Below are 24233 nucleotides of genomic sequence, written 5' to 3' on the forward strand. Positions count from 1 at the left end.
CGCAGGCAATCACAGCCGCTGATATAGAGCCGGTATCGCTCTCGTACTCGAGTGATATTGCGTTTATACAACAATTCAACGGAACTTGTGTGTAATTAAACAAGAAACAACGGAGTGCCTAATAAAACCCTCTTTTGTGCGGAACTACTTTCTTCTGCTACGGATTCAAAGCTCAAGTTGACAGTTAAACATACGACACTTTTAGAATTCGTATCAAGGGCATGTGCTGCTTCAGTTAGGCTATTAGTGAGAAATAATGAGGTTATAAGAGAGAAACAATGCGGCAAGACGTGCATCCAAATGAGAGAGAGAGAGGGTTCTCAACCAATCAGATTTGAGAACCAGAACGAACTGTTGTATAAATCCTTTTTAACTTTTACTTAATTTCTTAACTGTCATTGTTGTTTTTCAGGGGCCTACTAATGGCCAACCAAGGATGCTAGCGTTACCATGGGCAGCGTCACTCTGCGCTACTTTTGCTATGGTTGCCTCTTCACCTCCGTGACCTGGTCGATTCTACTCTTCCTGTATTTCAACCTTAGCCAGGAAAGCCGTTTTTCCTTTAAAAATGTGCCCATCCAGGGGCAGCACCGTTTTCAGCCTCGTTTCACCCGTGGCCCGGCGATCCTGCGCAGAGATGGCAGTCAAGTCCGCAAAGGACATGCAGTGGAGACTCCCAAGCTGGACCTTTCTCTAGAGCTGGGTTAGTGGACATTCCAACTATCAATCAACATATATGTTTTCATTTGAAATTTGTGCTCTTTAAATTATAGACATATTGTGGGGAAAGAAGGGCTGCTGATCTGATCCAGATGTTATATTGGACATCAAGCAGCGACTCAACACAGTAGTATTGTTGTTGATGATGGTTTTATGCTTTTAACAGCCAAAAAATAACCACACAAATATGGTTGTTACAATGTTTATCTACATTACACTTGAACAGTGTAATGGAGGGATTTTATTCTGAATCTATAGACCAATTTCAGTGCTTACAAACAGTGATGAAGTTTTTTTGTGGGCGGAGCCTATCTGGTGGCAGAAAATTACAGTTTTAACATAGCAGTCTATTCAAGCCATGGAATAAAAGAATAAAACATTTAATTTTGAGTTTATATTTCAAAATTCTGACTTTGCGATTCCAAGATTATATCTCACAATTCTGGTAAGAAAAATCAACTCGTCATTCTTTCTTTTTAGTTTATAATCCCACACTTCTGGCTTTTTTCCCTCAGAATTGACAAACTCGCAATTGTTGACTTGAATAAAGTTATAAAGTCCGAACTAGGAGATATAAACTTGCATTTGCAAGAAAAAAAGTCAGAATTGTTAGATAAAATAGGTAAATGTTATGTAAAATGTTATAGGTTTAAACAGTATTTCATGCATGTATTTCAACTGTAGGACTAATACAATATGTCCCCTATATGAATATTATATAGACCTATTGTTTAAATCAAATTTATGCTTTAAAATAGGGTAATCATAGCAGGTTTCATCCATAGTCTGTCCGTTTAAACGTCTGCATTTAGCTTCAAATGGCGTCTTTGACGACAGTATTATATAAAAATTATTTGCATTCCGATTCTGACATCCAAAGACACAACAATAAATTTTTTCTCTTATTCCATGGATTTTACCCGTTTCCCTCCACTTGTTCTCAGTGTTTTTCTGCCACCACCATGCGTGCGCAGCTGCAAGTGACGTAACTGTGACGTCTACTCCAAATTGGTCTATACAGAATGCGGTTACACCTTTTTCATCTGCAGAGAGAGAGGTAATTAGAAAAGCCTGTTTGGCTTCTTATAAAAGATGGAATGGCTTGAAAAAAGTTTTCATAACAGGGATGAGAAATAGACTTAAATACAATTGGCAGGCAGTGAGGTAGGTTTTGGAACAGCTTTTGTTGCCATGACAACACTCTTAATAACGATATGAAGCTGAATCAATCCACCAGTTTAAAAGACTTTTTACTAGACCATCTGTCCTAGAGCTGTGTAATTAATCGAAAGACAGTTTCGATTTTGATTTCGGCCTCCAACGATTATGAAAATACAATAATTGAGACAAAATGATTATTGCACCCCATTGTTGCACCCAACGTTTATTAGATTTATTCATGTTTTTAAAAGCATGAAAGAGAACTTGCGCTGTTCCTCAGGAGGCTTTCTGCGCATGCGCTCAGAGACGGAACATAGCACTGACATATAAAGCTCAAGGTGCGTGCCTAAATGGTCAAATACATGCAAAAATGTGTCAAAATGCGGTGCTTGGCGATTATTCACATAAACCCTTGTCGGTTATGTAATATATGAACGTAAACAGTTGAGAATGAAAATATGTGCATAACAGTAAATTGGATCTGTGCGGCTCTTAAAGTGACAGCAGGCTAATATTCATGTGTGCTTAATATTAATCAAACAACAAAAATCACTCACTGCTCTTGACCTGAAGAACTTTTGTAGCTTTAATAAGAAACAAAGGAAGTTAAGAATTAAACTGTGAAGACTATGCTGTTTTATTTTATGTTCAATTATTCAATTTCTCTAGTAGGCTGTTAGCTGAATACTTTTGTATACTTTAGTGACTTGCACTGTTTGTTTCATTTGTATCTTTTTTTTGTTCTATTGTATTTGTCCTTTGTTTTTTTTGTTTTTTTTGATTACTGACCGTATCATTATTTTCAATAATTTTTGAGGACTTTTTTTTTGTTTTTTACTAATATTAGTGACCCTAGTATTCTGCTTTGGTATTGAGAATTGTGAAATTTAGCTGGTCTTTAAAATGTAGATGTCATAGCAACCTTATTTACAGAAAAGATATATTTGATATATATCACTATCTTTAAATAAATCACTCATATAAAGTTTTGGTCATGTGGCCTACTCATAATTGTGTTAAATAATCGTGATTACAATATTGACCAAAATAATCGCGATTATGATTTTTGCCCTAATCGAGCAGCCCTAATCTGTCCTACACTGTGAGCTCCACTAAATCCTCTGATAAAGCAGCTTTCTTTTAACGAGCAGCCACTGAGTAATAAGTCATTGTTTTATGAGTGTACTGATTTCGGATTTTAGGAATGATTTTTAACAAGCAGGACCAAGAGGTACGGGATATGGGCTATCATAAGCACGCCTTCAACGTTCTCATCAGTAACCGGCTTGGCTACAACAGAGATGTCCCCGACACCAGGAATGACAAGTACGAACATCTATCTGTGTGCTAACCACTTGCTCAAATCATTAGCTCTGTTGAATCATTTGATAAAAGGCTCCATGATATCAGTATTGACATTTTATGTAATATTGCAGTGTTTATTATAAATGATTTATCTGTGAATACCATTTTTTTTTTTAATATTCATGTGACCCCTTCCCCTCGCATTTTACACAACGTATGTAGTGACCATATGAAAACAACATTAAACACCATTCTATTACAAGTCATATGATAGCTTTGAGAGAGAAACCGACAGTATTGCTCTCCTCTGAAGCTCTGAAATGTCATTAGGCATTGTTAACTGCCGCTGTTTGAATATGTGGTATGCAGAATGAGATTTTGAGAGCTGCAGATGAGTGGACAATATTTCATATGGAGCTTGTCAGATGTGGTCAATTTGAACTGTGATTGTATGAAAAAGAGCCATGCAAAGATAGTTCAGAAATTATCCCTTTGTGTTTCTCAAAAGCATGTAGGTTTGTAATGATGGTGAGTAAATAATTATAGAATTTTTGGTTTCAGGTAGACCATTTTTTACATTCTAGAGAAATTAGCATTTTATGAGGTCAAGGTGCACATGGTTTTGTGTAAAACATGCTGTGTTGTGTAAATGGAGGTGATGGGACATGTGATTTGGTGTGATAATGCTGTAAATCATCACATGAACACTGTTCCCAACAGGTGCAGAGATCGGATCTATCCCGGGGCCTTGCCCACAGCCAGCATAGTGATCTGCTTCTACAATGAGGCGTTCTCTGCCCTCCTTAGGACGGTTCACAGTGTGCTGGATCGCACACCAAACTACCTGCTCCATGAGATCATACTGGTGGACGACCACAGTGAACTGGGCAAGCTACTTTACTTCTCTAAACATGTCCAGCCATCTTTTCTCAAGCAAGACATGATAATGATTGACAAGTTGGTCTGTCTTAAATCTTAGTGAGCTGCCTTGCTGTTGAGAAACTCAACTAGAACTCATGATCTCCTCTCACAAGAGACTCAACTAACATAACACACTTGATTTGCAAATAAACATAAAAACATGTTACACTTGAAGTGGGGCAAAACTGAATGATATTCTTATTCTAAGAATTAATATTCTAGTTACATTTTCATAAGAACATTTTGGGGGAAAATATATTTAAATTCAGAGCAAGTCTGTGAGAAGAAGAAATATACTGTTGAATTAGGTCAACACTCAATTAACTGTGCAAAGCACTGAAGAGAAAATACTGTGTAAAAGAGTTTAATATATCACCGTTTGAATGCACTAAACTTAAAGGTGGGGTAAGTGATTTCTGGTAGCCAATGTTGATATTTCAAATCACCAAAACAAACACACCCCTACCCCAAAAGGGTCTCACCCCTATTTTGATAGCTCCGCCCCACACATACGTACGCAGCCCAGGCAACAATTATGGCGGAATCTGCTGTATTATTATCTGCTGTATTAAAAATATTATCTTACTTTTCGGACACACTTTGGGAGCTGACGCTGTGTCTTTATCTTAGCTGAAGGGAACGACAATACGATTGCAGATGAACAAACAAGCGAACGTGACACACGAGCATATTCAAGCAAAAGCCAGCATATATTAGTTCTGTGAAACAAAGCAAAACCAATGTTACTCATCTATCGAGAAGAAAGCAACCTCAGCGTCCGATCGCAGGCCTTCCTGCTCCTTGAGTTATCTCCAGCGCTGGAAAGCTGATCCGAAATTTACACAGGTCCTACTTCTTGCCTTATCGTAAGCCTTCTTTTGTTCCGCAGACGTTTTCCTCTTTTGTTTTTTATCCGCCATATCTATCTTTCTGTCGTCGGTCGGCTCGGCTAATGTCCGTCCTGTGCACTGAGCGCTCTCTCCTCCGCATCATGAGTAGACATGCCCCTTACTGCTGATTGGCTACAAGTTTGTTTTGGTACTCAGCCTGACTTAGTTTTCTAAAAATACATACCCCACCTTTAACAAACCACAAAATGTCATGTCATGACCCAGATATTAGGTCTGTGTGTATGTACACCAAATTTGGTCAATAAATAATCTTGTAAACATTTTAAACCGTGTTCAAAGCACCTGTCAAAATTCTAGTTTGTCTTAAGAGTTATCCATAAGACTTTCAGCTTTCAGATCCCCTGGAATTAACCATTGCCTGTAAAATGTTAGCTAGAAGATGTGTGTGAAAGAAGGGTAAGAAATGAAGTAAGCCAAATGGGTCGCTAAATGTTTGACTCATCAAATGTTACTTTGTATGTCTGACAGATGATCTGAAGGAAGACTTGGATTCTTACATACAGCAGCACCTGCAGGAGAAAGTGAAGCTAGTTCGTAATGAGAAGAGGGAGGGCCTGATCCGCGGAAGGATGATTGGGGCATCTCATGCCACAGGTCTGACCTTAAAGGGATAGTTCACCCAAAAATGGGGAGGGAAAAAAAAAATCTGTAATTAAGAAACTTGCCTTGGATGTCATTCCAAACCGATAAGACTTTTGTTCTTATTCGAAACAAAGAAAGATAATTTAATGAAACCTGAGAGATTTCTGTCTCTCTATTAAAAGTCCATGCAACCTACATTTTTTACACTTCAAACAGTTCATAAATACATCATAAAAGTAATTTATATGAATTTAACAGTTTAATCCAAGACTTTGTCGCTTTATGTGATGAACAGATTTAATTTAGGCTTTTATTCTCATATAAACATTGATCGATGCACATACATAAAGCAAATCAAATATGGTCAACAGAAGCTCAACTGTACCTCAGTTCTCACATGTAAAGCATGCATGTTTGAGCTTAAAGCATGCACATTTGTTTTTACTGTTTACCTATTTTGCAGTACAATTTGTCTGCACTGTTATTATTACTGTAGTTATTATTATTATTATTATTGTTTTTGCTTTAACTATATATTCTTCAGTAAGGCTGTCTTCATCTCCGTTTTTTTTGTTGTTGTTTTTTTCAGGTGAGGTGTTGGTGTTTCTGGACAGTCACTGTGAGGTTAATGAGGAATGGCTCCAGCCTCTGCTCACACCCATCAAAGAAAACAGAAAAAACGTGGTTTGTCCAGTCATTGACATCATCAGCGCAGACACACTAGTATACAGCCCCTCTCCTATTGTGCGGGGTGGATTCAACTGGGGCTTGCACTTTAAATGGGATCCAGTGCCCGTGTCTGAACTCAACAGCCCTGATGGAGCCATCAGGTATTACCAGTGTGTGTTACATTATGCTAGGATGCAGACTTCTTGCCTTTCTATGAAATGTGCCTTTTTTTTTTTTTTTTAAAGAGCAGGTCATATGGTATTTTATTGAGTCCCCTACAACAAGTTTAAATGCATCCAAGGTGAGAAAACATTGTAATTTTCTCAGAATATTCATTTAATATTAGAATCATTTTTCAACTATTTCAAAATGATTCGTTCTAAGCAGTTCTGAGCTTAAGGTCTATAAACCTTCCATAAGCCTACTCTGCTCTGATTGGCCAGCTGGCCAAGTCTGTTGTGATTGGTCTTTCCGTATACAATGCGTGTCGGAAACGAAGTGTCCATTACCATAATTATTTTTTTGCTCCGGAGGGTTACTTGTAAACATATGCTATAAGGTTACAAAAATGGCATCGATGTTACCTTATCAATTCGTGCCAGAGTCCGAGGATGATACCGATGCCGTCGTTCAACCAGAAACTCCATCGCAAGCACGACTTGATCAGGATGTTTCTCAATGGTAAGTTTAAACTTTGTATGTGGTACTTTACGTGATGTGACAGCAGTTTTATTCATTCATTATTATTATTTACTTATTTGAGATGCACGTGTGGGAACTGTTGATGTTTCGGCCATTGTTTTGGCTGCGGAAGCATGGTAGCGGGCTTTGTTTTGAACGCACTTCATTCCATGAAACGCTTATTCTTTCTTCTCATTTATTCAGGTAAATAATTGACCAACAAAAACATATTAAAATTAAGATACAAATTATACCAAACGAAACTCGTCTAAAAAAAAAGGGATTCTACAAACAAAAACGTATAAAGCATTTATTCAGGTAAATAATTGACCAACAAAAACATATTAAAATTAAGATACAAATTATACCAAACGAAACTCGTACATCGACCTGATGTAAACACACTGACTAACGGAAGTGTTTGTGGGCAGGTCAGAGTGTTCGTATTTCGTGGGCAGGCGGGGATTGCAAATGTGTGTTACCTTGTGACATATATAGGTAACAGGCAGAAGATTCGAAAAGATGACGACTCGTTAAGGCGGTTCAGAGACGACTCTTTCTTTTGAGAGACAATATCTTTATTTATCATGCACTTTTTTGATTACCAAATTTGCAGACTGTTTACATTGAAGGATAGCTATGTTACAAACTGCAAAAAAGATATTTTTCGAAAACCCATATGACCTGCTCTTTATATATATTTTTTCATAATTATTTACAAAATAACTTAAAATGGAATGTAAGATTTTGGTCACACTGCACACCCCTGTGTAATACAGTGCTGCATATCCTGTCCCTGACGCTGCATTCATGGATGGGGATGAAGGCCAACTCTTTAACCCTGGAGTCATAGACTGTCCTGTTTGGAATCAATCCTCCCAGATGGATTCTTGGCACAGAATTTGAACCACAGAGTCTGCCCTTTTGCCCCTTTTCATTTACATGACCTGTCAAATGTTTGGACACATCTGCTCATTCTTTTTTATCACTATTTTTCAGATTTTAGAATAATGGAGAAGTCAAATGAAACTATGGGACTTATTTAGTGACCAAAAATATTGAACTATTAAGCAAAACTTTAATTTTACAAAAAAAATAAAATAAAATTTGAGAAAGAAATTTATATTTGTCTAGCATATACCTTTAGATCAAAATGGGTTTTAGACTCGTGTGAAAGAAATTCAGTTCAGTTTGTTCATACTTTTGCAGGTAGTGCACACAAGCCCACTGTGGTGAACTGAGATATGACTCCAGTTATGTTTTTCTGCAGGTCTCCCACGATGGCAGGTGGGCTATTCGCCATGGACAGGAATTATTTTTATGAGCTTGGTCAGTATGACCGCGGCATGGACATCTGGGGTGGCGAGAACTTGGAAATATCTTTTCGGGTAAAATTGTGTATACTTTAAGATACATTGTTTGGTCATTTTTATTTCATTTGAATCCAGGGTTTCCCAGACTGGGGGTTCATGAGGGAGCTGCTGGTGTTGATGAAAAGTTAATAATGAATTCAGTTGAATTTAAAATTAAAAAAATATGAGGCTGCACAATTAATTAAAATAAAACTGAAATCGCAGTATATTTTATATAATTTTGATTATCAAATCAAAGGCTGCGATTTAAAGTTAAATCGATAAAATTTTATTATGGAGTCTGTTGTATGTGTGTGTGTCTGTTACTGATTCCAAATTACATGACAAAAATTTTAGTCAGTAACGTAATCCGTTACATTACACATTTTAGGTAATATAACCGGATTACTTTTTGAATACTTTTAGATTACTTTTGACCTAACTAGTTTATCATATCGATTTAAATAGGATAATCTCGTACCACATTGATATAAAAATTCAAAGAAAAAGAAAATATATTAAATTTCTTGTTATTAATATAATGAAGTGCACTAAACATTACATTACGTCAAGGTTTCCTAAACTGGGGCTTGTGAAGGAACTGCAGGGGGTTCACGAGTTTAATGAAAAGCTAATAATTAAATCATAAAACTGTAAAATTTAAATAAATCATTTTAAAATAACAACAATCAAAATAAAACACTTACTAAAAAAAAATAATTTGTTAACCTGCATGTCATGTGACCATTAACCAACATCAGAGAACCGTGAGCATGCAAATGTGATTTAATTATTAATCTTTTACCTTAAAATCTCAGGGGGGAATTCAAATAAATATATTGGGTGAAAGAGATTCGGCTGACAAAAAAAAGTTTGGGAATCCCTGCATTACTGTACATGTAAATAAGGAATAATGTGAATTTGTGCATTTTAATGTGTTTGAAAGAAAAAAGACACAGCCTTCCAAAGACACAGTAATACATAGTTAAATATATACTGAGTGATAGCTTAATTCAAATACAAAAATTAATGTGTTTATCAGTAGTTGTTGCCATGTTGAACTGTTGAGAAAACACTTCTTAAAATTAAAATGATTTTTGTAAATCAGTGTTTAAATGCTGTGTGGCCTCTCAATTGTCTGTGTAATTACAGCCACCTGAGTAGTGACTGATCTTTGTGTGAATGTCCACAAAACTGGAAGACTTTCTGAATATATATAAGTGGTAGGCTATTTTAGAAAGGAACATTTAAAAGGTGAAATGAGGAATTAGGGAGAATTACTATTGTGTGAATAATATGCAATCATGTAATCAATAAAAAAGTAACTGTAGTCTGATTACGAGTATTTTAAAATGTAATTTAATCTAATTACAAGTACTAATTTTTTGGAATCTGATTACTACCTAGCTCTGTGTGTGTGTGTGTATGTATATATATATATATGCTATTGAAATAAAAAACTTGCAAAAAAAAAAGGATTGGATATTTTTGTTTACTTGAAGTCATTTGACATTAACCTACATCAGGGAACTATGAACATGTGAATGTGTAATTTAAGTTTATTGAAATATTAACTTCTCAGTGGGTACTTCAAGTGAACATTTTACGCTTAAGGGGTTTGGCTGACAAAACAGTGTGGGAACCTTTGGTTTAAGCATTTTTGTTTAATCTTGGGGACCAAAAATATACTCACTTGCTGTAAAATATTTTTTCCATCAGATTTGGATGTGTGGAGGGCAGTTACTGATCGTTCCCTGCTCCAGAGTGGGGCACATCTTCCGCAAGCGCCGGCCCTATGGGTCACCCGGAGGTCAGGATACAATGGCCCACAATTCCCTGCGTTTGGCCCATGTCTGGATGGATGACTATAAGGTGGAGATCAATATCATAGTACTATAATAATAATAAAATACTAAGTGTGATGGAAATAATACTTATTAACGCTTCTATCTTTTAGCATTTGTATGCAGAGACAGATTGTGTTGTCATATGAGAACTAGGCTATGTAGCACCAGCAGTGTTGGGGAGTAACTAGTTACATGTAACGGCGTTACGTAATTTAATTACAAAATAAATGTAACTGTAATCAGTTACAGTTACTTAGACAAAATGTGTAATTAAATTACAGTTACTTATGAAAATGTTAACGATTACAAAGGGGATTACATTTTAATATTTACACACATCCACATTTCCGCGATGCGGAAAACAGACTGGTTCGTAGAATCCAGTCAAAAACGGAATTCCTATAGCCTAACGCAGACGGAATATGCCACATTTTGGAAGAATAAATCAAAAGTAGGTCAGTACACTTGAATCAAAACGCGATATGGACTAGGGTCTGTAAATATTCAGCAGCAAAAAGACAATATATGAATCCTGCCCTATTACATTTCCAAAGTAACCTTCCCAACACTGAGCACCAGTATGTAGTAGATCAGTTTCCTGGAATGGGGGACCTGTTATACAGCATTGCCTGAATAAGTGGACATTTTTCTGAAATATTTGATCACTGAATGCTGTTATTGGCCAATCAGAATCAAGTATTCCAGAGAGCTGTGTAATAATTAAACTTTGTTGTGCAGTGTTTTTTTTTTTTCTTAAGTAATGTGTTCATGTGCATTTGCAGAGAGTTTCAAGAGTGGTAATTGCTCTGTTTTACTTGTCAATACTGTAGTTTTATTTAATTTGTTTTGAGTCAGGTCTCTTATTAAGATTTGACAGTTTTTCTTGAAAATAAATTATTTGTCATGCCCCAGTTTGCGGTCTGGAGGATACGTGTCGACACTAGTTGCCGAAAGTCAGAGCCAGTCAGCAAATTTTGGGCTGTTGGAATTGACTGATTTCACAGAAAATCACGTAGTGTATGATGGGCACAGACTTTTATTTTCTAGCTTCTAGCTTTTTTATTTTCTAGACTATGATTCCAAGCCGTTGGGGGATATCACACATGTTTGATATTTTGAGATGATTTAAGAACACATTGTTTTCATTTGTCATGCTTCTCCTTGCAACGAGGTGCATGTTTTTGCACGAGTTTGTTGAGTTTTGAAAGTCTGGCAGTGTGTGACCCTCTGTCACCAAGTGTATGATGTCCAGTGTTTCTTTTACAAAGTCAGAAAGTGTGTGATACCTAGATTTATATAGAATTTGTGTAGTGCTAAACGCAACTGCTAGACTACTCTCTGGGTCCCGCAAGTATGAGACAGTAACTCCTATTTTATCTGCACTGCACTGGTTATCCATCAAATATAGAATTGATTTTAAAATTATGTGATTTGTTTTTAAAGCCCTCAATAATTTGGCCCATCAGTACTTGACAAACCTGCTCCGTCCGTACACCCCTTCTAGAACGTTGAGGTCCAGTGATCTCTGTCTGCTCATCGTGCCTAGATCTAGACTTAAAGAACGAGGTGATTGCACTTTTGCAATTGCAGGTCCGGAATTCTATAACAGTCTTCCTCTTCACATTAGAATAGCTCCCTCTATTTCTGCTTTTAAAGGGGTCATAAATTGAGAAAATCACATTTTACCTGAGCTTTTGATATATGTGGTCATTGTACTAAAAGAATATCCTGTAAGTTTCAGAACTGAAAACGTCCTTGTTACTGAAATAAAAGCTTTTATTGACACCAGGCCCAGCGAACGCTAGATCCTGGAATGCGCCTCGACAGAAAAATATCAACGCCTAAATCTGTAGCCCCGCCCACTGATTCACGCATGACATAGTAGGGAAATAACATAAGTGGCGCTAAACCGGATCGAGCAACCAAGCAATAAACATGCCGTTAAAGATCACAAAATATTGTGCAGTGTCTGGTTGTGGAAGAACACAATCGCTGCATAACCTTCTTTCGGACTCAAATATTAGGAATGCGTGGTTGAACTTTATTTTTAATGAAGTTTCAGCTCACGTGAGTAAAACATTGAACATTTGTTCACTTCATTTCACCGCGGATTCCTTTGTAAACAAGACACAGGTCAACGCTGGATTTGCAGAGAGACTGAGATTAAAAAGCAATGCTGTGCCGTCTATATTGGATCCGACAGGAATGGCGCGGCACACTTATGTGAGTAAAAAATATTTGTACTATGTCACTATTGCTTTGTTAGAGATCGCTTGATATTTCCTGATTATGTGTGCTAGGGATGTAACGATTACCGGTTTGACGATAAATCATGATAAAATTCCCGACGGTTAGTATTACCGTTTCATATTTTAATTATCATTAAAACCGTATTAGATTACCACGATTTGAACAACTCGCGATAAATAAATACTGTCCAGCATAAAGCACAGTTTTAAGTAACAGTCTCACATGTGCACAGCATGCAGAGTAGTTTAGTTTTGAGTGAAAACAGGGCGGAAAAGCTGGGAGGTATTAAAAGAGTGCTAAGGGAATTATACAAATGAATATATGAATGAATTAATTATATGAATGTACCTCTGAAGGTTCTGACTGTCTTCAGAAACGATTCGATGGGATTTTGTTTTCATCTTCGCTCCATGTAATACCTAAAGGAAGTGTTCTTAATCGCAATACTGCTTTGTCCACCGAGGTTACGGGAAACAGCTGTCATTCAGTTTTCCATAAGCGCCACCTGCTGTCAGCGAGTGGATTTACAGAGACTTATATTTACATTCAGCCTGTGTGCAGTTTCTGTCTGGCCAAAAACGGACAGAATTTGCATGCCCTGCTGTAAATTTTGACCCGTTGATGAGAAACAGGCATTTGAACAATTCAGATAAGCTATCTAGAGTTATTTATGGAGCAGATAAAATACTTATAATAATTTATTAATCAATTATCTAAAAGGACTTATATCTTTTCTTTATTTAAAGGCTGAAATGTGAGGTTTACCTTTTTATGAAACTTTTTCAAAGCTTTATTTGAACATTTACATTAGATATTTCAACATGCTATTAAACTGTTGTCAGTCCAGTTGTCATTTAAAATCCGAACATCATTGGTAATGTTATTGTTTTAGTGATTATGCAAACAAAAAGTCATTTTATTTGTTGTTTGTTTGATTTTTAAATATAAAACTTGGTGAAGTGATTTATGTGTCGGTACTTTTTGAACATCTCCAGCACATTTTAATAATACCGTGATAATACTGATAACCGTGATAATTTTGGTCACTATAATTGTGATAAGAAATTTTCATACCGTTACATCCCTAATGTGTACGTGTCTAACCAAAGTCACAGAAGGCTCCAACTATGAAGTTAGTTTGTAGTTACTTTACTATGCAAAACTGTTATCCAATCATAGCAGTGGGCGTTTACTTCCAAGTCTTCAATGCGGCACACCCATAAAAACCGAGCGTTTCTCAAGCCGGCCTGAAAACCAGTGTAGAAAATAGCCTATTACTTACTGATTTTGATGTTTTTGAATATAAAAACCACGCGAACGTCATAAGTAGATCACAGACAACAATATAAAATATCGACCAATTGATCATTGGTTCAATTTTTGTTTTATTATTGTGTTTTCAATTTGATAGTCTTGTTTTATCTATTATTATTTCTAAGTTTTTATTCTAATCTGTACAGCACTTTGGTCAACTTCAGTTGTGTTTTAAATGTGTTTGTTTTAAATACTGTATTGTATTGAATTCCAGCTTTAAATTTGTGGTTTTCACTCAATCTCTTTTAGAGTACAAAGTTTGACCTTTAATTGTAAAGACAGATGAGAGCAGGTATTACATGTTTTTTTTTTTTTTTTGCTTTAAAAAGGCATGTTTTGCAGGGCATGTTCACCCTGAACCTGATTCTTTAAGGTCACTCAATAAATTGATTGTTTTTTGTCGGGTTGGACATTGACAGCTGTGGTGCTGCTGTTCTCTGCTGTTGGCAACATGTGCAGTGTGGTGCATTACATGATGGAGATGTGTGAAATTCTTCATGCGTGTTTGAATTTTACAGCTGCGTCGTCCATCCTGCAGAACTTCAAAGGCTCGTCTAAGAGATAATTGACCCTGTTAGAGGAAAATGTAATTACCTGTGCCAGACACATTAATACTCTGTTAAGCAGTATCTTGAGAATAACCGGATGAAGCAATGTCTTTGTACTTTGTCAGCAATATTTGTTTAGTCTCTTTTTTGCTTCAGTGATGTGTAAATAGTTTTAAAATGTTTTCCAGCTAATGTGGGATTTGTTTCTCGTTATGCTGTTCGCATGTCCTTTTTGCAGGTACTTGAAGGGTGCTTCATTATGAATAACTCTGACATCAGGAATACATTATGTAACACTTGAGTTCTCAACAGTTACACCATGTCAGTTTTTCACTAATCTCATTGCAGTGTACTCTAGATTTGCTGTATTTACTAAGGATACATGATGCCTAAATTAATATCTTAAGCAAATTTGTTCCACCTAGCTGTTGGAGCAGGCTTGACATTGGGATCATCATACCTATGATGCCTAAAAATGCTGTCTAGGTGGTTGGCTGACTAGCTTTTGGAATGAATACAGTGTCCTGCGTCAGTAGTGCATAATCAATTTCTCTGCAAAACCTGTCATGCACCTAATTGTGAAAGTGTCTGCTCTGAACGAATATGCTTACTATTTCCCCTGGTGGTGTTGGTTTAAAAGCTGCAGTCCGCAGAGGTAATTCCTGTGTGCTTTTGCAGGTGATGTTTAGGTGATAAATAGAAAGACTGGCCCTGCGTCCCAATGTTCATACTATCCATCCTAAATAGTATGTGAGATTAGAATACGTGTGTCCCAAAGCATAGTATGTTGAAAAGAGTATGCCAGAAGTGGTCTACTATTTCAGGTCGATTTTTGAAGTGTGGATCCGTGCACGCTCTAATGGCTAATTTTACCCACAATCCATTGCGCTTTGGCGAAGGATTCGTTTCAGAACTACAAACACGAATAAAAAACGTAAAAAAAATTGCAATCATGGCGGATGTGCGCAACCGACGGTTAAGTAGAGAGGTTAAGATAAAGGGGTTTGAGTTACCAATAATTTGCATTTAATCTGGTAAAAATTATTATTTAATGTTGTCTGTTATATTTCATCTATATTTCGTCATTAGACATGCAACGTGTTATTAAATCACTAAAATATAAACTTAATTTGAGAAAGTACTTCATAAATATTCACTGAACACTTTAGAAAATAATTTAGGTCATAGGGACCTGGCAAAGTTTGGGAATCCCTGATTTCGAGGTTCAGAGCTGCACTTAATTAGCAACAGGTGTGTGTGTTTATATTTTAAACTGGCAATTTTCGGAGATTCGGAGCCAAATTATAGGAGTGTAAAAATTGGTAGGTCTGTTACTAAATTCTGTTAACTTTAGCAATCTTTGTTGCATTATGTGCCAATGGTGACCACCATAGGGAAAAATGGGGGGAAAGCACTTTTTTTGTTTTGTTTGTTTTTTCTCCAAACAAAGTTTGCATGCCTGTAACTCAAGAAGTATCAAAGATGTGTTTAATGCCTTTTAGATCTTGGGTCTTTAAAAACATTCCTTTTGGCATCTTCATTTTTAAGACCCTATGTAGTTCAGTTCCAGAGATAATGGAATTTCAGTATGGCTCCATGAGTAAATCGTTAACTTGTACACATTTTCAGTGACCAAAAACCAAATGTGTAAAAATAACATTATTATGCTGCCAACTTACTGAAGTCATTTTTACACCCCTATAATTTGACTCCAAATCTGAAAATTGCCATTTTGACCCCCCTCTACAAAATAGTGGATTACTCAGTAAAAATGTATCCATGACATTTAATATTTTTCTTTCTTTAGAAAAAAATATTAGCAAAATCAATATTTTGATCCAGGAACTCGCAGGATGCACCTTAACTTGAATGAGGGTTCATTGCTTCCTCTTGTATTTAAAAGTAGTTTTTAATCTTAAATTTGCGGTGCTTATGGCTGTTCTGACAGAATTTGAAGATTATACTGTATTTAAGTTTTTTTTTTTTTTTCATATTTATTTACTGACCTGAAGTTATGTGACAATGAAACACCTCACAGTTGGTTTCGTGGATTTACAGTTACTTTCTCAGTGCATCTCTAATGTTCAACAACTGCATAGAGGCAAAATGTTGTCCTCTGCTCTGAAGTATGCAAGCAGGGGCTTTAAAGGATTATACCCACAAATTTACTCACCCTCAGGCCATCCAAGATGTAGTTGAGTTTGTTTCTTTGCTGGAACGGATTTGGAGAAATGTAGTATTACATCACATGCTTAACAATGGATCCTCTGCAGTGGATCCCATCAGAATCAATGGGTGCCATCAGAATGATAAAAAACATCACAATAATCTAGAAGTAATCCACACGACTCCAGTCTATCAGTTAACATCTTGTGAAGCAAAAAATGTTTTGAAAAATGTGTTTGTAATAAACAAATCCATCATTAATACGTTTTTAACTTCAAACCATTGCAGGAGAGAAATATGCACACATGAAACATTATTTACAGTGAAAATAATCCAAAACAGTTCTAAAACATGTTAATGGATTTTGATGTGAGAGGACTTTTTCACGGCAGAAAGTATTATTATGGATTATGGACTCATTTTGGCCAGAAACGGCATTTTGAAGTTAAAACACTTTAATGATGGATATGTTTCTTATAAACACACATCGTTTTACATGACAAGACGTTAATTGTTAGTCCATATGTGTGTGTGTGTGTGTAATCTTGTAATGTGTGTGTATCTTGTAATGTTTTTATCGGCCGTTTGAACTCTAACGGCACCCATTCACTTCAGAGCAAGTGATGTAATGCTAAATTTCTCCAAATCTGTTCCCATGATGAAACAAACTCCTCTGGCTCTAGGATGACCTGAGGATGAGTAAAATTAAAGCAAATTTAAATTTTTGGGTGAACTGTTCCTCTAATACTTACTTGAGTATGGAATTGACTGCAACAGTCAATGTAAACATCCTTTTTCACTTGTGAGAATGTTTTGTCTTGCAAATGCTTTTTCAGTAAATGTAATAATTAAATATTTATATTGCATATGTGTGTGTGTGTACATCAGGAGCAGTACTTTGTCTTGCGCCCGGAGCTGAGGAACCGTGACTATGGTGACATCAGTGAGCGGGTCGCTATTCGGAAGCGTCTACAGTGTCATTCCTTCAAATGGTACCTGGACAATATCTACCCTGAAATGCAGGTCTCCTCCCCACACAAGCCCCAGCATCCTGTCTTTATCAACAAGGGTTTGAAGAGACCCAAAGTCCTGCAGCGGGGTCGGGTAAGACCTCGCATTGACCCTTATGTTTACCGTATCCTGTAGCTCTGTTGGTCAATAAAGGACTGCATGAATATTTGGCGGTTGTTATCTAGGTTTGACTTTCACAACATAAAAACACTATTTTTCTTTTGAGTGTCATTTTAATATTGCCATTTCCTACTGTATTTTAAAGGGGTCATATGATGCGATTTCAAGTTTTCCTTTCTCTTTGGAGTGTTACAAGCTGTTCGTGAATAGATAAGATCCCTGAAGTTGCAAAGACTAAAGTCTCAATGGGTCAGCTGGCCAATCAGAGCAGACTGCGCTTGTCGGAAGGAGGGACTTTGTAGAAAACGAAGCGTTTGAGAGAGGCGGGGCATAGAGGACCTACAATAATGTACAGTATTTGAAAAATAATGTGTTTTTTGAACATTAAAGCATGTCAACATATTCTGTTACACCAAATACACAAAATAATGATCTTTAAAAAAGCATCATATGACCCCTTTAAGTGGAAGAAGTGAATGCAGAGCATGAACTAATTATAAACAGCAGAGGGCAGTAGAGCAGCTCTTAAACAGTACCTGGTCAGACGATTCATTAAGTCCACTGATGGTTTGCATTATTTTTGCATTACCTTTGCAAATAAGAATATTTAGAATATCATCTGATTTTCGTATTTTTCTAAGCCTAAAGTTTGTTAGTTATCACCGTGTACTGTAATTAATGGACTGGTAAGTGGTGGTTTAAGTATTGCTCTATGAAAGCAACCAAATAACAGGATTTTATGTCAACTTAGTCAACTTGAAATTAAAATTGACCCAATTTACTTACTTTATACATGTTCCTAGTCATATTGTAAGTGATTTGAATATGCTATGCTCTCTCTTTTCAGCTGATGTCACAAATCCCTCTTATTTTTTAACCCCTTTCTTTCAATACACCACATTTCATGCTCCAATCAACATTTCCTAATCTGAGATGAGACTTATAGAACATTACTTATTTATACATGAATTAATAATTTATTAATCACGTTATCATTTAAAATCCAAAAGAGAACATTAACATTTTTGCACACCTGTCATTGAATATTAATGAATGAATTGCTTTCCCCAAGACCATACAATATAATGTTTTATTTGTGTGTGTGTGTGTGTGTGTGTGTTCTCTTTCAGCTGCGTAATCTGCTGGCTGACAAGTGTCTGGTGGCACAGGGGCGTCCCAGTCAGAAAGGGGGTGCTGTGGTGGTGAGAAACTGTGACCCACAGGACCCTGAGCAGGTCAGTTTATCAAACTGCTGTCATTCTGTGATAATTATACGCAGCTATCATGTGAATTTTGCAGATGATTTGCTTCTTTTTGCAGCTCTGGTGCAAATCGGGGCTGTTTATCTATGAGTATTCATTCGTTACTCATGCTTGAAACATTATACTATACTAACAAAAGTTTAGGGTCATTAATACATTTATTCAGCAAGGACATTAAGTTGATCAAAATTAACAGTAAAGGCATTTCTGTTGCAAAATTCTAAAAAAAAATAAATAAAATTGTTTCCACAAAAATATTAAGCAGCACAACTATTTTCAACATTGATAATAATAGGAAATGATTAATAGTACTACCAATACAGCATATTCAAATGATTTCTGAAGGAAGTAATTCAGGAGTATTTCAGCTCAGGCATAAATCACATTTTTACATTTAAGTTCATATTTTAATTAATATTTTTATTAGAAATAAATCGTTCACAATATTACTTTTTTTTTTTTACTGTGTTTTAGATTAAATAAACGCAAACTTGGTGAGAATGAGAGACCTTAAAAAATGTTGTTTTAAAAAAATCTAACTGACCGCACACTTGATGATAAATGCTGCCATTTTTTTTGTTGCTGTAGTTTAAAAGCTATTTTTCTCAGCTAACAAACTGATGACTTTTGTTATATGCCATAGTTAGACTGATGTAAACAAAATATAGGTAATTTTACTGTTTGATAAGTCTGAAAAGAAACATGTTGAAATGTATCATTATATCTAAAGATATCTGAAAAGCATATTTTTAAAGTTTTATGATTGGTACTGTGTAGATGTTTTGTCATTTTGATCTATGTGTTTTTGTGTGTTGTTTTGGAGGAATGGACCTATGATGAGGAGCATGAGTTAATTCTAGCCGGGCTGCTGTGTTTGGACATGTCTGAGATTCGTTCTTCTGACCCACCGCGCCTCATGAAGTGTCACGGCTCAGGTGGATCTCAGCAGTGGACACTGGGGGTAAGAAATCTTCCCGTTACTGTCTTTTACCTCATGTATCCCCTGTACACTAGGGCTGCAACTACCAGCTATTTTGATTACTAATTGTTAATTATTTCTCTGAATAGACAGATTTTTTTTTTTTAAGCCAAATTTGTTTTTAGTAATATGCTAATTGAAGGCTATAAAAATGTAAATACATACATGGTATACTAAAATTGATACTATACTGTATATGGTCATAGATTTTTAAATGATCCAATCTGTAATGTACACTTTATGCTTATTGTATATGCCTCTTTTGTTTAGATCTGTCTAGCTGCCCCATTATGTGCTCTGCTTCATATGCCATGTGTAATTAAATGAACAAAATATGTATTTACAAATAATGTTTTTTTGTTCTCTCAGAAAAATAACTGGCTATACCAGGTGTCAGTGGGCCAGTGTTTGGCTGTTACCGACCCACTCAGCATCAAAGGATATGTTACCATGGCGATCTGTGATGATTCCCGGTCCCAGCAGTGGCAGTTAGAGAGTTGAGGATGCTGGAAATGTGAGGAACCGCTATAGCCCCCCTCTGGCTGGGTATTGAACTGCACCGCCGTAGTGCCGTCAGCTCAGAAATGGACAACAGACCGCTGTGACGGTATGTTGTGAGGGCCTGCAGAAGGACCTTGGTCTGAAGCTTTCTTGATCCGTATTCTTTACTCAGAAACAACTATTTTTAGAGAATATTTTTAAAATTGTGTTTATTAAAGTATTGGTAAGTTTACTCTTGAAATGTAAACGATTTGCACAGAAAAACTCTATTTTCAACGTATTTCAGATGTTAATAAATATAATTATAGTCTGCTAGATTTTAAGTTCATCATTTTTAATTATGCAGCATTTCTTAGCATTACTTAATTGTGTTTGTCTTTTTTCCAATCAAGTTAACGTAAGCCTGAAATTTTGAATTCCTTCTGATTTTATTTGATTTCACAATCACTGGATTTATCTTGACCTTAATAAACTGCAAATGTAGTGGGTTGTTCTGTAATGGATTGGTATTTCTATTGCTGGTATTCCAATATAGATAAGATGAGTTCAGTACAACAGCTTAATTAATAAAACCAATCAGTATTGGTAAGCTACTTTACTACAGTTTGTATTAGAAAAACTGGCTTGGAGATGGACGGACAGTAATAATTTTGGACTGACTCTAAAAGCTTCAAATGTAATTTTTCCAGTGAACTGTCTGTTCATGGATAAAGGTACAAATATTTGAAAGTCCAATGTGAATGTAAACTGCACTTAATGCCATTTTGTACATGGAATCGCAAATACAGTCATAAACGAATATAACATTCACTGGTTGATTTTTATTTTATTATTATTATTTTTATTTTTTTACAGAAATAAGTAGTTTTGTCAAGAGTCATATGAATGGTGTACACACATGAGATGATGTTCACAGTGTTTTTGGTAACATTTTACATTATATAAATTAACATTAACATTATATCCTCATGCTCATTGGCTGCCGCCTCTGTAAGATACGCTAGTAGTGTAGTGTTGTTGGTGATGTGATAAGCAATGAAACGCACTAATCGTGCTTTACATTCGAAGTCAATGGGCGAACCAGTACCTGTACGGATGAGCATAAAAGCATTAAAAACAGAAGATCCCTTAGTGAATGTCTAATTTTTTCTAGCTTGATAAAGTGAAAAATCTCTTTAATCCACATTGAGTGGGTAGGTGACGCAGATGATTTCCAGTGCATTAGAATTAAACGTCTAGCCAGGAGGGATACAAAGGCCACAAAGTCTGCCTTGTAACCTAGGTGATGAACTGGTAAGGGAAGTGTACCAAAGAGTGCTGTTATCGCTACAGGTTTAACTGTTGTCCCAACTACTTGAGATATTGTCTCGAATATTTGAACCCAATAACCATGTAAACTTGGGCAGGACCAGAACATGTGTGCCAGGGTTCCGGGACCCTGACGACAGCGGTCACAGATAGGATCAACATCAGAGTAAATTTTAGAGAGTCTGACCTTAGTCCGGTGAATATGATGGAGCATTTTGCATTGGATCCAACCATGATTGGCACACAACGATGAAGAATGTACCCTCTGTAAGATACTTTCCCATAATTCATCTGGAATATCTTCTTCCCACTGACTTTTTATAGATGTCAGTGAACTTCTATGTAGCGAACATAGTTTATCATAAAAATATGAAATCATCCCTTTTCCAATAGACATTGGTTCAAGGAATGAGTTCAAGTGAGTTGTATTGGGGAGACTAGGAAATTAAGGATACATATCACAGATTTGCACCTGCAAATACTGGAAAAAAAAAATGTTTCTGGGCATTGAAAAAAATATCTGAGAGCTGTTGAAAGGATGCAAAAACATCATCTATATATAAATCTTAAAACATTGATATGCCGTATGTTGCCCATTGGGAAAACGTCTTGTCCATCATTGATGGTGGGAAAACAAAATTTGATGCTATAGGTGCAGACATAGAAAGAGCTTGTAATCCATAATGGCGCATAAACTCTCCAGATTCGCAGTGACATTTTTACAATTACATTTTTGGTAAAGAGAGAATATGAACTCTTAATAGAGGAATGTCACAGGGCTGTTAATGTAGTGGGGAAACATGAGGATACTTCCATGGCAAGACAAATGGGTGAACACTGAGATTGGAGTTGGTTTATCCAGTACTGGAACACTCTGAAGTTAGCAGCCCGATAGTAATATTGAAAGTTAGGCAAGGCTATACCTCCAATAGACTTGGGTCATTGAAGAAGAGTTTTACGAATTCTAGCCGTCTTTTTATTCCAAATAAACTCAGTTGAGTCTCTGAAAGAAGGACTAAGGGAGAAAAATGGGGATAGACTGAAACAAATAAGAGACTTTTGGGAGGGTATTCATTTTTACAGTATTAATTCTGCCAGCTAAGGATAACGGAAGCAGCAATCATCTTTCAAAGTCTTTCTGAACTTGTAGCAGTAGATTATCAGTTAAACTTAACAAGATTTTGAGTTTAGTGGGAAAAATTCACTTTTGGCTAGATTTAGTTTATAGCCTGAAATAAAAAATAAAGCCAAATGATTGTAAAGTATTAAAGGGGTCATATGATGCTGCTAAAAAGAACATTATTTTGTGTATTTGGTGTAATGAAAAGTGGTTATGCGGTTTAAGGTTCAAAAAACACATTATTTTCCATATACTGTACATTATTGTTTCTCCTCTATGCTCCGCCTTTCTGAAACGCGTTGATTTTTACAAAGCTCACCGGTCTGAAAAAGCAAGGTGTGCTCTGATTCGCCAGCTATCCAGTGCATTGTGATTGGTCGAATTCCTCAAGCGTGTGACGGAAATGTTACGTCCCTTACCATATTGTGATGCCTGCGGCAACCACATGGGACGACCCCGGGCTAGACTCCGCTTCGTCCTCGGTGAAAGCCGATCCGGCGATCGACAGCGCAAAGTTGAAGTATTTCCTCAGCGACCAGCACAGATCAGCTCCAGGCATAACGAAGCGATATCGTCCTCTTTTGGAAGACCAAACAAAGTAGTTTCGCTTTCACAACGAAGCACACGGCGCCTTCACGACATGGCGGCGGCAACAACAATACTACAGCGAGAATAAAAGTTACGCCTTCTTTCTTTGCGTGAACATTTGGGCGGCGTTATGCAAATCTTCCCACATAGTGACGTAGGTATGTGGGGGCGTGTTAGAACGAGCCGTTTTAGGTAGGTGTGGCTGACTCTTAACTTTTATCAAGAATATCTCTTTGGATTTGAGACTTTAGTCTTTGCAACTTTACAGATCTTCTTTATGCACCAAGAGCTTGTAACACTCCAAAGAGAAAGGAAAAATTGAAATCGCATCATATGACCCCTTTAAGAACCACAGGACCTGACACAGTAAAATCTGAAATATAAAGAATATTATCTGCGTACAGTGAGACCTTCTGTTCTATACCTATTCTCGTTATTCCTTTTATTAACGGGTTAACTTTTAAAGCAGCGGAAAGAGGTTTGATGGCTATAGCAAAAAGAAGTGGACTTAAGGGGCATCCCTGACGAGTGGATCTGTGAAGGTTACAGTATTCCGAGCGAGTATTATTAGTTCTAACTGAGGCCCGGGGAGCGGAGTACAACAGTTTTACCCATGAAATGAATTTTTCACCAAAACCAAATTTCTTTAAAGCATAAAAAAGGTATCCCCATTCTACCCGGTCAAATGCTTTTTCAGCATCTAGTGATATTACAGCTTCTGGGGTAGAAGGGGAAGAACAATTATACACCACGTTATGTAATCTAATATTAAAAAAAGTATGTCTACTCTTAATAAAACCAGTCTGATCTGGAGATATAATTGATGGTAATACAGATTCCAGTCGCATTGATAACAGTTTTGATAACTTAAAGTCAACATGAAGTAAACTAATGGGCCGATACGAGAAGCATTCCAG

The 24233-nt window shown here is 36.5% G+C and overlaps 1 protein-coding gene across 1 annotated transcript in view; it reads left to right on the forward strand.

Moving 5' to 3' along the window:
• Positions 1 to 21395, forward strand: part of LOC107655804 (polypeptide N-acetylgalactosaminyltransferase 11-like) — a 26527-nt gene extending 5132 nt beyond the window's left edge. Inside the window, exons 2-12 of the mRNA XM_016443381.1 lie at positions 413 to 703; positions 3084 to 3207; positions 3907 to 4073; positions 5487 to 5612; positions 6190 to 6430; positions 8221 to 8338; positions 10022 to 10174; positions 17316 to 17531; positions 18689 to 18793; positions 19644 to 19781; positions 20169 to 21395. Of these exons, the coding sequence (XP_016298867.1) occupies positions 451 to 703; positions 3084 to 3207; positions 3907 to 4073; positions 5487 to 5612; positions 6190 to 6430; positions 8221 to 8338; positions 10022 to 10174; positions 17316 to 17531; positions 18689 to 18793; positions 19644 to 19781; positions 20169 to 20300 (1773 nt within the window). The 5' untranslated portion in view covers positions 413 to 450 and the 3' untranslated portion in view covers positions 20301 to 21395. The remainder of the gene's footprint in view (positions 1 to 412; positions 704 to 3083; positions 3208 to 3906; positions 4074 to 5486; positions 5613 to 6189; positions 6431 to 8220; positions 8339 to 10021; positions 10175 to 17315; positions 17532 to 18688; positions 18794 to 19643; positions 19782 to 20168) is intronic.
• Positions 21396 to 24233: the final 2838 nt, after the last annotated feature.

Source organism: Sinocyclocheilus anshuiensis, unplaced genomic scaffold (genome assembly GCF_001515605.1).
Source record: "Sinocyclocheilus anshuiensis isolate Anshui unplaced genomic scaffold, SAMN03320099.WGS_v1.1 scaffold1185, whole genome shotgun sequence".
In the NCBI taxonomy this organism is placed as follows: Eukaryota; Metazoa; Chordata; class Actinopteri; order Cypriniformes; family Cyprinidae; genus Sinocyclocheilus; species Sinocyclocheilus anshuiensis.